Raw genomic sequence first — 12,381 nt, forward strand, 5'->3', positions numbered from 1 at the left:
ATAATTAGCTTTGATAGTGTTATACTTGGTATAGTTTGTGCTCCAGTATGCTGATTGCAGAGTTTAGGTTTTCTAACAAAAAGAATCCCTATATTTATTTAAAGTGACATAAAGGGATGTCATATAGTTAATTGAATTATAAAAAGTTCTGCTGTTAGAATTTCTTTAAAAGGAAGAAAGAAAAAGAAAACAGTTATCACATAAGACATAATCAACCTAGTTAGCAGCCATATAAAGAATTTTTTTTGAACATTAACATAGGAGATAATGAATTAATAGGTTGTGATGATATACAGGATCTTCAGAGGTCTTAAATACTATTATAAAATATTAATAGGTTTTTGCTAATGTGACTGACTATAAGCTATGAGAAAAATGGGACCGGGCACAGTGGCTTACGCCTGTAATCCCAGCATTTTGGGAAGCTGAGGCAGGTGGATTACCTGAGGTCAGGAGTTCGAGACCAGTCTGACCAACATGGTGAAACCCTGTCTCTACTAAAAATACAAACATTAGCCGGGCATGGTGGCGGGTGCCTGTAATCCCAGCCACGCGGGAGGCTGAAGCAGGAGAATCACTTGAACCCGGGAGGCAGAGGTTGCAGTGAGCCAAGATCATGCCATTGCACTCCAGTCTGGACAACAAGAGTGAAACTCCGTCTCAAAAAAAAAAAAAAAAGAGAAAATGGAAAGGAATTTACAAAAGTTTAGTATTACAAAATTGTATATGATGTATGTATAGTTTTAATTTTAGAGTATGCGACATGAAAAGAGGTATCATACATGTTAAAGTTAATATTTGATTATCTGCACCCATGAGAAAATAATTCATTAGGCAAATTGTAGACTTTTAAGTATGTAACTAATATGTAAATACCCAAACTATCCAAGACTTATTTTTAGTTGAATTTTTATTTTTTATGTTTTTTTTTTTTTTTTGGAGACAGTCTCTCTCTCTTTTGCCGATCTTGGCTCACTTTAACCTCTGCCTCCTGGGTTCTAGCGATTCTCCTGTCTCAGCCTCCCAAGTAGCTGGAACTACAGGCGCACACCACCACACCCAGCTAATTTTTATATTTTTAGTAGAAACGAGGTTTCACCGTGTTACCCAGGATGGTCTCGATCTCCTGACCTCGTGATCTGCCTGCCTCAGCCTCCCAAAGTGCTGGGATTACAGACATGAGCTACTGTGTGTGGACTTTTTTTTTTTTTTTTTTGAGGCAGAGTTTCGCTCTTGTTGCCAGGCTGGAGTGCAATAGCGCAGTCTCGGCTCACTGCAACCTCCGCCTCCCGGGTTCAAGTGATTCTTCGGCCTCAGCCTCCTGAGTAGCTGGGATTACAGGCGCATGCCACCATGTGTAGCTAATTTTTGTATTTTTAGGAGAGACAGGGTTTCAGCACATTGGCCAGGACGGTCTTGATCTCTTGACCTCGTGATCCGCCCGCCTTGGCCTCCCAAAGTGCTGGGATTACAGGCATGAGCCACCATGCCCGGCCTAATTTTTATTTTTTAATAGAGATGGGGTTTTGCTGTATCGCCTAGGCTGGTCTCAAACTCCTGGCCTCAAGCGATCCACCTGTCTCAGCCTCCCAAAGTGCTGGCATTAAGTGAGCCACTGTGCCTGGTCTCCAAAAACTTTTTAATTATGAATTAAGGGATGATAAACCACAACTACTTTGGGGTTTTTAACTTTATTCACTTTGAAGAGTTGGTGCAATCAAATGGATGAAATATAAGTTTAAAAGTTTGGAAATCAAAACCATTATTACTGGAGTATTTAATATACTCTGTGTATTATGTAAAACATTCAGCTTTATAATGGCTTCTTTAAGCTCACAGGAGGTATTTTAAAGCAGTAGTTTCTATAATATATTTAAGATATGGTTGTGATTAAAATATGTTTAAAAGTTGGAGAGAGTATGTTTCTATACTTGAGATTAAATTTACTGTATTTTTATTTTCTTTAGGTTACCTTGTACGAATGTCATTCACAAGGAGAAATCCGGTTGTTGCAGTCTTACGTGGATGCTGATGTATCCTTTCCTGGGTTTTTAATATCTTTGGTCAAAGGAATTTATTTTCAATAAGTGCACCAAAACTTTTATAAATTAATCAATTCCCTAAAGTTAGTGTCCTTTCTTAACCTATTTCTTCACTATCACCCAAGAGAATCCTGGTATCTAGTTTTCCTGACCCTTAGAAATCCATTGTGGTATGTGTCAACTCAGCTAGGCAAAAAGAAAAAAAAAAAAATCCATTGTGGGATTGATGTGCTGGTTGGGTGCAGATGTCTAGAGAGATAGGAGCGTTAGAAATCTAGTAATAGAAAATGTTAGCAAAGACTGGTTAAAACCTCCTTTTTCTTTGACCTTGTCTAGAATATATCATTTCATTGTAGTTATAAGGATGAACTTGGGTTGTGACTGGTAGTCATTCCAAGTATTTGATCAGTGAAGCCTAGGAAGAAAAAAAAAGTTTAGGAAAAATAAAATATATGCATATTATATATATATAAAATATATAAAAAATAAAATAGGAAATAACATATTGCAAAACGGGTTCATAAAGAAACGGAAAAATTTGAAAAGCCCAAGAGTTAGAGCAGTAAAAGCTAAATAATAGGATATTTCTTCCAGATCAATTTGAAAAACCTAGCAAACAAGGCAAGGCAAGGACATTCAGTTTTCTCTGAAAGATACTAAAATGTGACCTGTTGTTGTATTGAGAATATCTCACAAAGAAAGAAGTGGAAAACTGAATTGTTCTTATTTAGATATTTATAGACGTATGGGGATAGAGCAGAGGTTAAACTACAGCTTGCAGGTTGGCCACCTGTTCTTGTAAAGTTTTGTTGGAACACAACCATGCCCATTCATTTGTATATTGTCTGCAGTTATTTTGGTACTACAGCTACAGAGTTGAGTAGTTGTACAAGCAGCTAAAGAGTAAACAAAATTGAGTGGAGAGACTAATTTTGTTTGATCATTTGTTATGGATTTTAGACCTCAAATTACCATTGTATATATTTGGTTGTATAAGGAAAATTGAAAACTTTTGTGTCAAAACCTTTAGCAGTTCTTTGTAAATTTCTATTATAATTATTGACATGTTTCTTTTTCAAAAACATTGTGTTTCTTAACTGTGGAATTTCTTAGGCTGATGAAAACTTTTACACTTGTGCATGGACCTACGATAGCAATACAAGCCATCCTCTGCTGGCTGTAGCTGGATCTAGAGGCATAATTAGGATAATTAATCCTATAACAATGCAGTGTATAAAGGTGGGTTTTTCTGGTTGAATTGTAGATCTGCTTCTTTTGAATCCACAACTGTAAAAGCTTGTAATGTTAAATTTAAAACTAATGGTATGAATGTAACATTTCTGATTTGATTTGTACTTTTCTTACTGCTCTCTTTAGATGAATCTTTTGAGACCTTTGTCACATTTGGGTAATGTAAATTGAGGAATAAGTGGAGAAATGTTAATATTTGTAGTGTTTTCTTTTTAAATAATTTACCTCCTTCACCCTTGTCTTGGTTTGCTTTGAGAGGCTCTAAATGAACAATAAGAGCGAGTCCATTTTCCAAGACACCTAAACTGGAGGGGGTTGTTAAAGGGATTTTGTAAGGAACATAAAGATGAAGCCTAGGAAGTTGATAAGAAGAGAAGTTTTTCAACTCACTTTCATCAGCTGTTTTTAACTGTGGGGACATATCAGAATCACCTGAGGATCTTTTAAACCCTATACATATTGGAGCCTCCGCTAATCCGATCAGAATATCTGCAGGTGGAGTTTTGAGCATCTTTTTTTTTTTTCCTGCTTTTTTTTTTGTTGTTGTTGTTCTTAGACAGTGTCTCACTCCTTTGCCCTGGCTGGAATGTAGTGGCATGATTATAGCTCACTGCAGCCCGTCTCCTGGGCTCAAGTGATCCTCCTGCCTCAGCCTCTCAAGTAGCTGGGGCCAATTTTTAGTTTTGTGTGTGTGTGTGTATGAAGATAGGGTCTTGCTACGTTGCCCTGGCTGGTCCTGAACTGCTGACCTCAAGCGATTCTGCCTTAGCTTTCCAAAGTGCTTGGATTAAAGACATGAGCCACCCACTGTGCCTGGGCTCTTTTTTTTTTTTTCCTTTTCACTTCAAGTTTGTTGGGTGATTTTGTATGCAGCCAAGGTTGAGAACCACTACTTTAAGTGAAACTATTTTTACATTCTCTAAAGATTTATGGAAAAAAAGGTACTGATTTCGAGATGGGAAACTTGAAATGTTTTAAATTTATTGTAGCACTATGTTGGCCATGGAAATGCTATCAATGAGCTGAAATTTCACCCAAGAGATCCAAATCTTCTCCTGTCAGTAAGTAAAGGTAAGAGAAACAAATGTGTCTTTAGTCTGTGCAGTTTGTCAGAATTAAGATGGAGTCACTAATGTCAAGAGAACCTTGACAAATAGGAAAAGCCATGAGAAGAGAGTTCACATGGTTGTATGTCTGATGATAATAACTCACAAGAAAACACAACCACAACCTTGCACAAAGGCCATCACAGCCTTACACAGAAAATACTGCCAGTAAGTGCCTTTCCACTCTCAGACTGGCATCACCCTTGTTACTGATTTTGTGGCCAATCTTATTTCAAAACAATTATGTAATCCTTCTCATTTTTTTTCTTTAAAAATCTCTGTCTTTCCTTTACCTCTTGGAAAACACACATAATTTACTTTGGCATGTACATTCTCATTGCAGGGCTTTATTTCCATATAAACATCTTTGATTTTAGAGAGCCTGTTACTTAGGTTAACAAGTCCTGTTTTATTTCGAGTCTAGTATCTGATAGTTATTTTTCCTGATCTCTCTCCTCCCACTCTGTACCCTCCAGTAGGCCCCAGTGTGTGGACAGATAGTGTTCTAAGGGGAAAAAAGCCAAATTAAAAAAATTTTTACAAGAGTAAATTTTAGTAGAAAAATCCCAGGCTATGTTAGCATATCCAAATCATTCTGTCCAATCGTGTAATAATAAATACTACATATTAAAATTCATATTGCTTTTTTGTTTTATAAAGGATTCCTTATAGAATTTCTTAAAAATGCTAAGTTTTCCGGGATAAGTTATTTGAAATATTGCCATAAAGGGAAAGCATTGCATTTTGGAAATCACTACCTCTAGGAAGAGTTGATTACTTTTTCTTGTCTCTTGATAAACACTAATTTGGGCTCAGATATTTCTGAACAAGTGTATAGGCCATAATGCCTCACTTGTTCTAAATATTACAACTTTTTTTTTTCTCTTTTTTTTTTTTTTGTTTTTGAGACAGAGTTTCACTCTTGTTGCCCAGGCTGGAGTGCAATGGTGCAATCTTGGCTGACCGCAGCCTCTGCCTCCCAGGTTCAAGCGATTCTCCTGCCTCAGCCTCCCGAGTAGCTGGGATTATAGGCATGCACCACCATGCCCGGCTATTTTTTGTATTTTTAGTAGAGATGGGGTCCCTGACCTCAGTTGATCCGCCTGCCTCAGCCTCCTAAAGTGTTGGGATTACAGGTGTGAGCCACTGCGTCCTGCCTCACTTTATTTATTTATTTAGTTTTGAGACAGAGTCTCGCTTTAGCACCCAGGCTGGAGTGCAGTGGCTCTATCTCGGCTCACTGCAACCTCTGCCTCCCAGGTGCAGGTAATTCTCCTGCCTGACCCTCCTGAGTAGCTGGGATTACAGGTACCCTCCACCATGCCTGGCTAATTTTTTGTATTTTTAGTAGAGATGGGGTTTCTCCATGTTGGCCAGGCTGGTCTCAAACTCCTGACCTCAGGTGGTCCACCCGCATCAGCCTCCCAAAGTGCTGGGATTACAGGTGTGAGCCACTGCGCCCAGCCCAATATCACAACTTTTAACCCTAGTCATCCCCTGTTGTGTCAGTAAGAGCATTTTTGAAAATGAGATGTTTGAGCATGAATAAGAATTTTGCTGCAAATGATACTATCAAGAAAGTAAAAAAGTCTATCCAAAAGGAGAAAAAATATTTCTAAATCATTCTAATAAAGGACTTTGATTTTTAGTTTTTGTTTTTGGAGACAGGGTCTTGCCCAGTCACCCAGGCTGGAGTGATCATGGCTTACTACAACTTCAACCTCGTCAGCCTCCCAAGTAGTTAGGACTACAGGCACGTGATGCCACACCTGGCTAATTTGTTAAAAAATGTGTTTGTAGAGATGAAGTCTTACTGTGTTACCTAGACTGGTCTCAAACTCCTGGCCTCAAGCAGTCCTCCTGCCTCGGCCTCCTAAAATTCTAGGATTACAGGCATGAGCCCTGATTCTCAGCTAATAAGGGACATGTATCAAGAATTTTTACAGCTCAACAATAAAAAGACAGCCCAATTTAAAAACGGTTGTGAATGACATTTCTTCAGAGAGCGTACACAGATGGCCTCTGACCACATGAAAAGATGTTTAACATATTAATCATTAAGGAAATACAAATCAAAACCACATTGAGATACCATTTCACACCTACTTAGGGTGGCTCTAATAAAAACCTTAGATACTAACAAGTATTGACTGGCACAAGAAGAAATCAGAGCCCTCAGGCACTGCTGGTGGGAATGTAAAATGTAACTACTTTGAAAAACAATCTGGCAGTTCCTCAAAATGTTATAGAGTCACTAATCCTAGGTGTTTACATATGTATATATATCCTAGGGTTGTGTGGGTGGGGGTGTACATATGTATCCCAAAGAGAAATAACATGTCCATACAAAAGCTTGTACAAAATTGAAATCAAGAAATAATTTTTTTTTTTTTTTGAGACAGTCTTGCTCTGTCGCCCAGACTGGAGTGCAGTGGCATGATCTCGGCTCACTGCAAGCTCTGCTGCCTCCCGGATTCACGCCATTCTCCTGTCTCAGCCTCCTGAGTAGCTGGGACTACAGGCACCTGCCGCTACGCGCGGCTTATTTATTTATTTATTTTTGTATTTTTAGTAGAGACAGCGTTTCACCGTGTTAGCCAGGACGATCTCGATCTCCTGACCTTGTGATCCGCCTGCCTCGACCTCCCAAAGTGCTGGGATTACAGGCACGAGCCACTGCGCCCGGCATAGGAATCATTTTTACAGCACTGTTAATTTTCACATGTATTACTACCTCTGGGGTATTTTATGTGATGCATTTATATTCACAGACAGAATGAACATTGTTGTATTTGAAGCTTATATGTCTTTTCTTTACATTCTTTTTTTTTTTTTTTTTTTTTTAAATACTGTTTTAGAGACAGGATCTCACTCTGTCAACCAGGCTATAGTAGAGTGTTGTGATCACATATCACTGTAGCCTTGAACTTCTGGCCTCAAGCAATGTTTCCACCTCATCCTTCTGAGTAGCTGGGACTACATGTGCACACCACCATGCCTGGCTAATTTTTAAAAATTTTTTGTAGAGATATGGTTTCATTATGTTGTCCAACCTGGTCTCAAACTCCTGGCCTCAAAAGATCCTCACACCTTGGCCTCCCAAAGTGCTGGGATTACAGGTGTGAGCTATTGCACCTGGCCTGCTGTACATTCTTTATTAATGTTTAATATAACATTGCTCAAATTATAGCTGTATAATTTTTGAAGAATGACTATCATTCTATAAAATTGTGCATGATATATGTAGTTATGTTTTTGGCTTACTGTAAAAATCATAAATCTCAGTCCCCTTTTAATTTTTTAATGTGAGTGTGGTGAAGGGAAAAGCTAGTATCTTGTTCTGTGGGATAAAATTGCTTATGTCAAATCTGTATTTTATCTCAAAAGTGTATTTCCATCAAATTAGGTTATTTACAGAAAGTTATTTGAGATAAATATGCTTAAAATATTTTTCAGACCACATAAATATTTCTTAACTTACTGTCTTAGTCCATTTTAACCTGGCATTAGAGAGTAAGAACAAGAAAATGAACTTCAAGCCTTTTTTTTGTTTAATAATTGGAATTAAGTCATTCATAAGGGTGGCACTCTCATGACCTAACACTTCTCATTAGATCTCATCTCCCAACGCTGCTGCATTGGGATTAAGTTTCCCAACATGCTTTTTGGGGGGCTCATTTAAGCTGTAGCATTCTGCCCCTAGCCCCCAAAATTCAAATCCTCACATATAAAATACATTCATTACATCCAATAACCCCAAAAGTCTTAACTCCTTCTGGCATCAAGTCAGGGTTACATCTCAATCAGATATGGGTGAGACTCAAGGCAGGATTCCTCCTGAAGTAAATTCTCCATCTGTGGGTCTGTGAAATCAGGCATCTTACCTATTTCCAAAATACAGTGGTAGGATAAGCATAGGAGAGGCAGTCCCTTCCAAACAGGAGAGGGAGGCAAGAATAAGGGTAACTGGTCCCAAGTAAGTCCAAAACCCAACAGAACAAACAAGATTAAATCCAGGGCACCAGAATAATCTTCCTTGACTCCATGTTTTGCCTTCTGGGCATGCTGGGTGTGGGGTTTGGGCCCCAGAGGCCTTGGGCAGCCCCATCCTTACGGGTTTGCCACGTGCAGCCCACATAGCATCTTATGAGTTGGAGTCGGGTGCCTGCAGCACACCAGGGTGATGGTGTGCCCTGGTAGTTTAGCAGTTCTGGGATTTGGGGGATGGCTTTTTCCCCATGGCTCCACCAGGTGTTGCTGTAGTGGGAACTGCTTTGTGGCTCTGCCCTTCTGAAAAGTTTCTGCCTGGAGCCCCAAACTCTTTGTGATGTCTTTTGAAATCTAGAGAGGAAGCCATGCCTCCACAGTTCCTGCATTCTCTGCATCTGCACACTTAACACCACATGGACACTGCCAAGATTTGCTGCTTATACCTTCAGAAGCTATGGCCTGAGCTATACTGGAGCCCCCTCAAGCTGTGGGGTGACCAAAGAGCACTGCCTTGGAATAGGGGGAGCAAAGTGCTGAAGTGGCCCTGGACAGTGAATGTAGAGGTCTCACGGGTACTACTCTGGAAACCTTGTCCTCAGGGTCCTAGCTATGTCTTGAAGATCTCTGAAATGCCTTTGGGGTCATTATCCCATTTCTTGGTGAATAGAACCTGCCTTCTATTCCCTATTAATCTCCTTAGCAATTAGTCACTTAGCCACATCCTTAACATTCTCTCCCAAACATGCTTTTTTATTTTATATTTTTTTTGAAGAGGCAAGGACTATGTTGCCCAGGCTAGTCTTGAACTCCTGGGTTCAAATGATCCTCCCACCTCAGCCTTTGAAAGCGTTGGGATTACAGGTGTGAGCCACCACACCCAGCCTGCTTTTTTATTCTTTATGTGGCCAGGCTGAGAGTTTACAAATTTTTCTATTTTGCTTTCCTTTTAAATTACAAAGTTTACCTTTAGATCATTTCTCATTTTATGATAAGCAGCCAGAAGAAGCCATGCATCACTGTGAATGCTTTGATGCTCAGATTTTTCTTCTGCCAGGTGTCGAATTCATTGCTCTTAACTTCTGCCTTCCACAAAGTCCTAGGGCATGGACACAATCCTGCCAAGTTCTTCACAACTGTATGGCAAGGATGGCGTTTATTTATTTATTTATTTATTTATTTTGAGGCAAGGTCTCATTCTTGTCACCCAGGCTGGAATGCAGTGGCACAACCTCTGCTCCCTCACACCCTCTCCAGCCCTTTTTCTATGAGACAATTCAGCATGAAGGCCCTCATCAGATGCCAGCACCATGCCAGCGATCCTTCCACCTCAGCCTCCCAAGTAGCCGGGACTACAGGCACGTGCCACCACACCCAGCTAATTTTTGTATTTTTTGTAGAGATGGGGTTTCACCATGTTGCCCAGGCTAGTCTCGAATTCCTGAGCTCAAGTGTCCACCCGCCTCAGCCTCCCATGCTGCTGGAATTACAGGCATGAGCTACTGCACCTGGCCTGGCTTTTTTATTTTATTTTTTTTAAAGACAGGGTTGGTCTCTGTCACCCAGGCTGGAGTGCAGTGGCGTGATAATAGCTCACTGCAGCCCCAAACTCCTAGGCTCAAGTGATCCTCTTGCCTCAGCCCCCCAAGGAGCTAGGACTATAGGTACACACCACCACACCTGGCTAATTTATTTTTTATAGGTATGGGGTCTCACTATGTTACCCAGGCTGGTCTTGAATTCCTGGCCTCAAGTGATCCTCCTGCCTCAGTCTCAAAGTGCTGGGATTACAGGCATGAACCATCACACCCTGCCAACAGGGATACTTTTTACTCCATTTTCCAATACCTTCTCATTTCTGTCTGTGACCTCGTTGAATGGTCTCAGACAGATCATTCAATGTTCTACCATTGTTCTATCAACATTGTTCGACCAACATTCTGATCACAACCACTTAAGTAATCGCTAAGAAGATAAAGGCTCTCCCTGCAGCTTTTGTCTTCTTTTCAGTCCTCACTGGAATTACCCTCAATGCTCCACTCACATCAATACAGGCTTTTTCTAGCCTGTTTCTCCAGATTCTTCCAGCCTCTCCTTATTACCCAGTTCCAAAGTCAATTCCACATTTTTAGGTATTAATAGCAATAGTCCCATTTTTGAGTACCAACATTCTGTCTGAGTCCATTTTATGCTGCTATAACAGAATACCACAGACTAGGTGACTGACTGATGGATTCATTCATTCATTTCTTTCCTATTCCTATTCCTAGTGAAGCTCAGGCTTCACTAATTTTAAAATTTTTTGTTGAGACAGGGTCTTCCTATATTGCTAGGGCTAGCCTCAAACTCCTGGACTCAAGCAGTCCTCCCATCTTGGCCTTCTGAAGTGCTGGAGTTACAAGCGTGAGCCACCGTGCCTGGCTGACTGGGTAATTTATAATGAACACAAATTCATTTGGCTTATGGTTCTGGAGACTGCCGGTATCTGGTCAGGGCATTCATGCTGAATCGTCTCAGCAAAAGGGCAGGAGAGGGTGTGAGGGAGAAAGAGATTGAATTTATAGCCTCAGGCCCTTTTATAATCAGTATTAATCCATTTGTGAGGATGGAGTCCCCATGACCTAAATACCTCCCATTAGGCCCCAGCTCACACCACTATTGCATTGGGTATTGAGTTTCTAGCACATGCTTTTGGGGGGACCTATTCAAACTGTAGCACTTACCTAGCTAATTCTACATCTGATGTAAATATTTTAAGTTGCTATGTAATATGGATTCCATTTTTAGGCTTTACTGTGCATAACTTTCATCTAGACTTTAGTAGTTTTTCTTTCACAAGATGTTGAAAGTTCACAGTAAATAAAAAATATTCACCTAATTTTTGTATGTTTATATTAGATCATGCTTTACGATTATGGAATATCCAAACGGACACTCTGGTGGCAATATTTGGAGGCGTAGAAGGGCACAGAGATGAAGTTCTAAGTGCTGTAAGTTGAAAACTGCAGGGCAATGACTTTCAGGTTTACATAGCTGTGAACAGTCTCCATGAAACTCTTTCCTTGTAAGAAAGCATGTTTGTTTCATGTAGCGTGTCAGGCAGACATTCACTTACGTTTGACATAGAAGATTTAATCTCCAGATGAAGGAATAAAACAAGTAAAGACTATATTTATTTATTTTTTAAATTACTTGCACTTTATCTATACCGATCCCTGGATTCTCATGAGAGCACTATGATCTTGCTCCTTTCCTTTTAATCTAAAATCACTAAGTTAATGTTTGTTTTGCTGTTTTGCAGTTATTAAAGAAAAAAAATTAAACTATGTAGCCATTAAAGTACTTTTCCATCTTTTCTTTGAAGTTGAAACATAAGATTTTTGCTTTTTGGAAGTGTTTTATTGTGCTCACACTGTTTTAGGTAACTTATTTCTAACCATTCTCTTTGGTTGGCATGGTATAATACAAGACCAATAGTTAATTTTGTTTAAAGATAAATACCACCTTTATATTGATGTATTATAATCCATTGGTCTATTATACAAGTGTTTTTAGTCAGGTTTCAGATTTTAACATTATTTTAGCTTATGTTCCATATTTAACTCATTTAATTCCTGAAATTTCACACCTCTTAGGTTGTTTTCCATTAAACTATGTAAAGGGGCACCATATTTTACAGCATGTAACATGTTAGTTGAAGGTACTAAAATATTCCTATGTTGACGTTTGGATTCCTTTGTGAGAATCATACCTTCCTTGGAATACCTTGTCAACCTGGATTTCCTAAAAGTTGCAGTAACATTCTACATCTGGCTTTATGTGTGTAAAAGCTGAGTGAACTGTTCTTTATTAATAACTCCAAATTAGTGGTATTGTCTCTAAGGATGTCTTGTTGCTGTTGACAGTGAGGTAATTAGAAGTAGCACATCTGTGGATTCAGTAAACATCAAGCCTAAAGTTCTTATGCTCATATAAAATGGTACTCATAATTAATT

At 39.4% G+C, this 12,381-nt stretch overlaps 1 protein-coding gene across 2 annotated transcripts in view; it reads left to right on the forward strand.

The window, feature by feature from the left end:
• Positions 1–12,381, forward strand: part of EED (embryonic ectoderm development) — a 35,203-nt gene that overhangs the window by 8,922 nt on the left and 13,900 nt on the right. For both annotated transcript variants that reach the window (XM_008020431.2, XM_008020432.2), the window contains exons 4-7: positions 1,968–2,033; positions 3,156–3,281; positions 4,283–4,364; positions 11,285–11,376. In XM_008020431.2, coding sequence (XP_008018622.1) covers positions 1,968–2,033; positions 3,156–3,281; positions 4,283–4,364; positions 11,285–11,376 — 366 coding nt within the window. The remainder of the gene's footprint in view (positions 1–1,967; positions 2,034–3,155; positions 3,282–4,282; positions 4,365–11,284; positions 11,377–12,381) is intronic.

The sequence above is a fragment of the Chlorocebus sabaeus genome, chromosome 1 (assembly GCF_047675955.1).
Source record: "Chlorocebus sabaeus isolate Y175 chromosome 1, mChlSab1.0.hap1, whole genome shotgun sequence".
Lineage (NCBI taxonomy): Eukaryota > Metazoa > Chordata > Mammalia > Primates > Cercopithecidae > Chlorocebus > Chlorocebus sabaeus.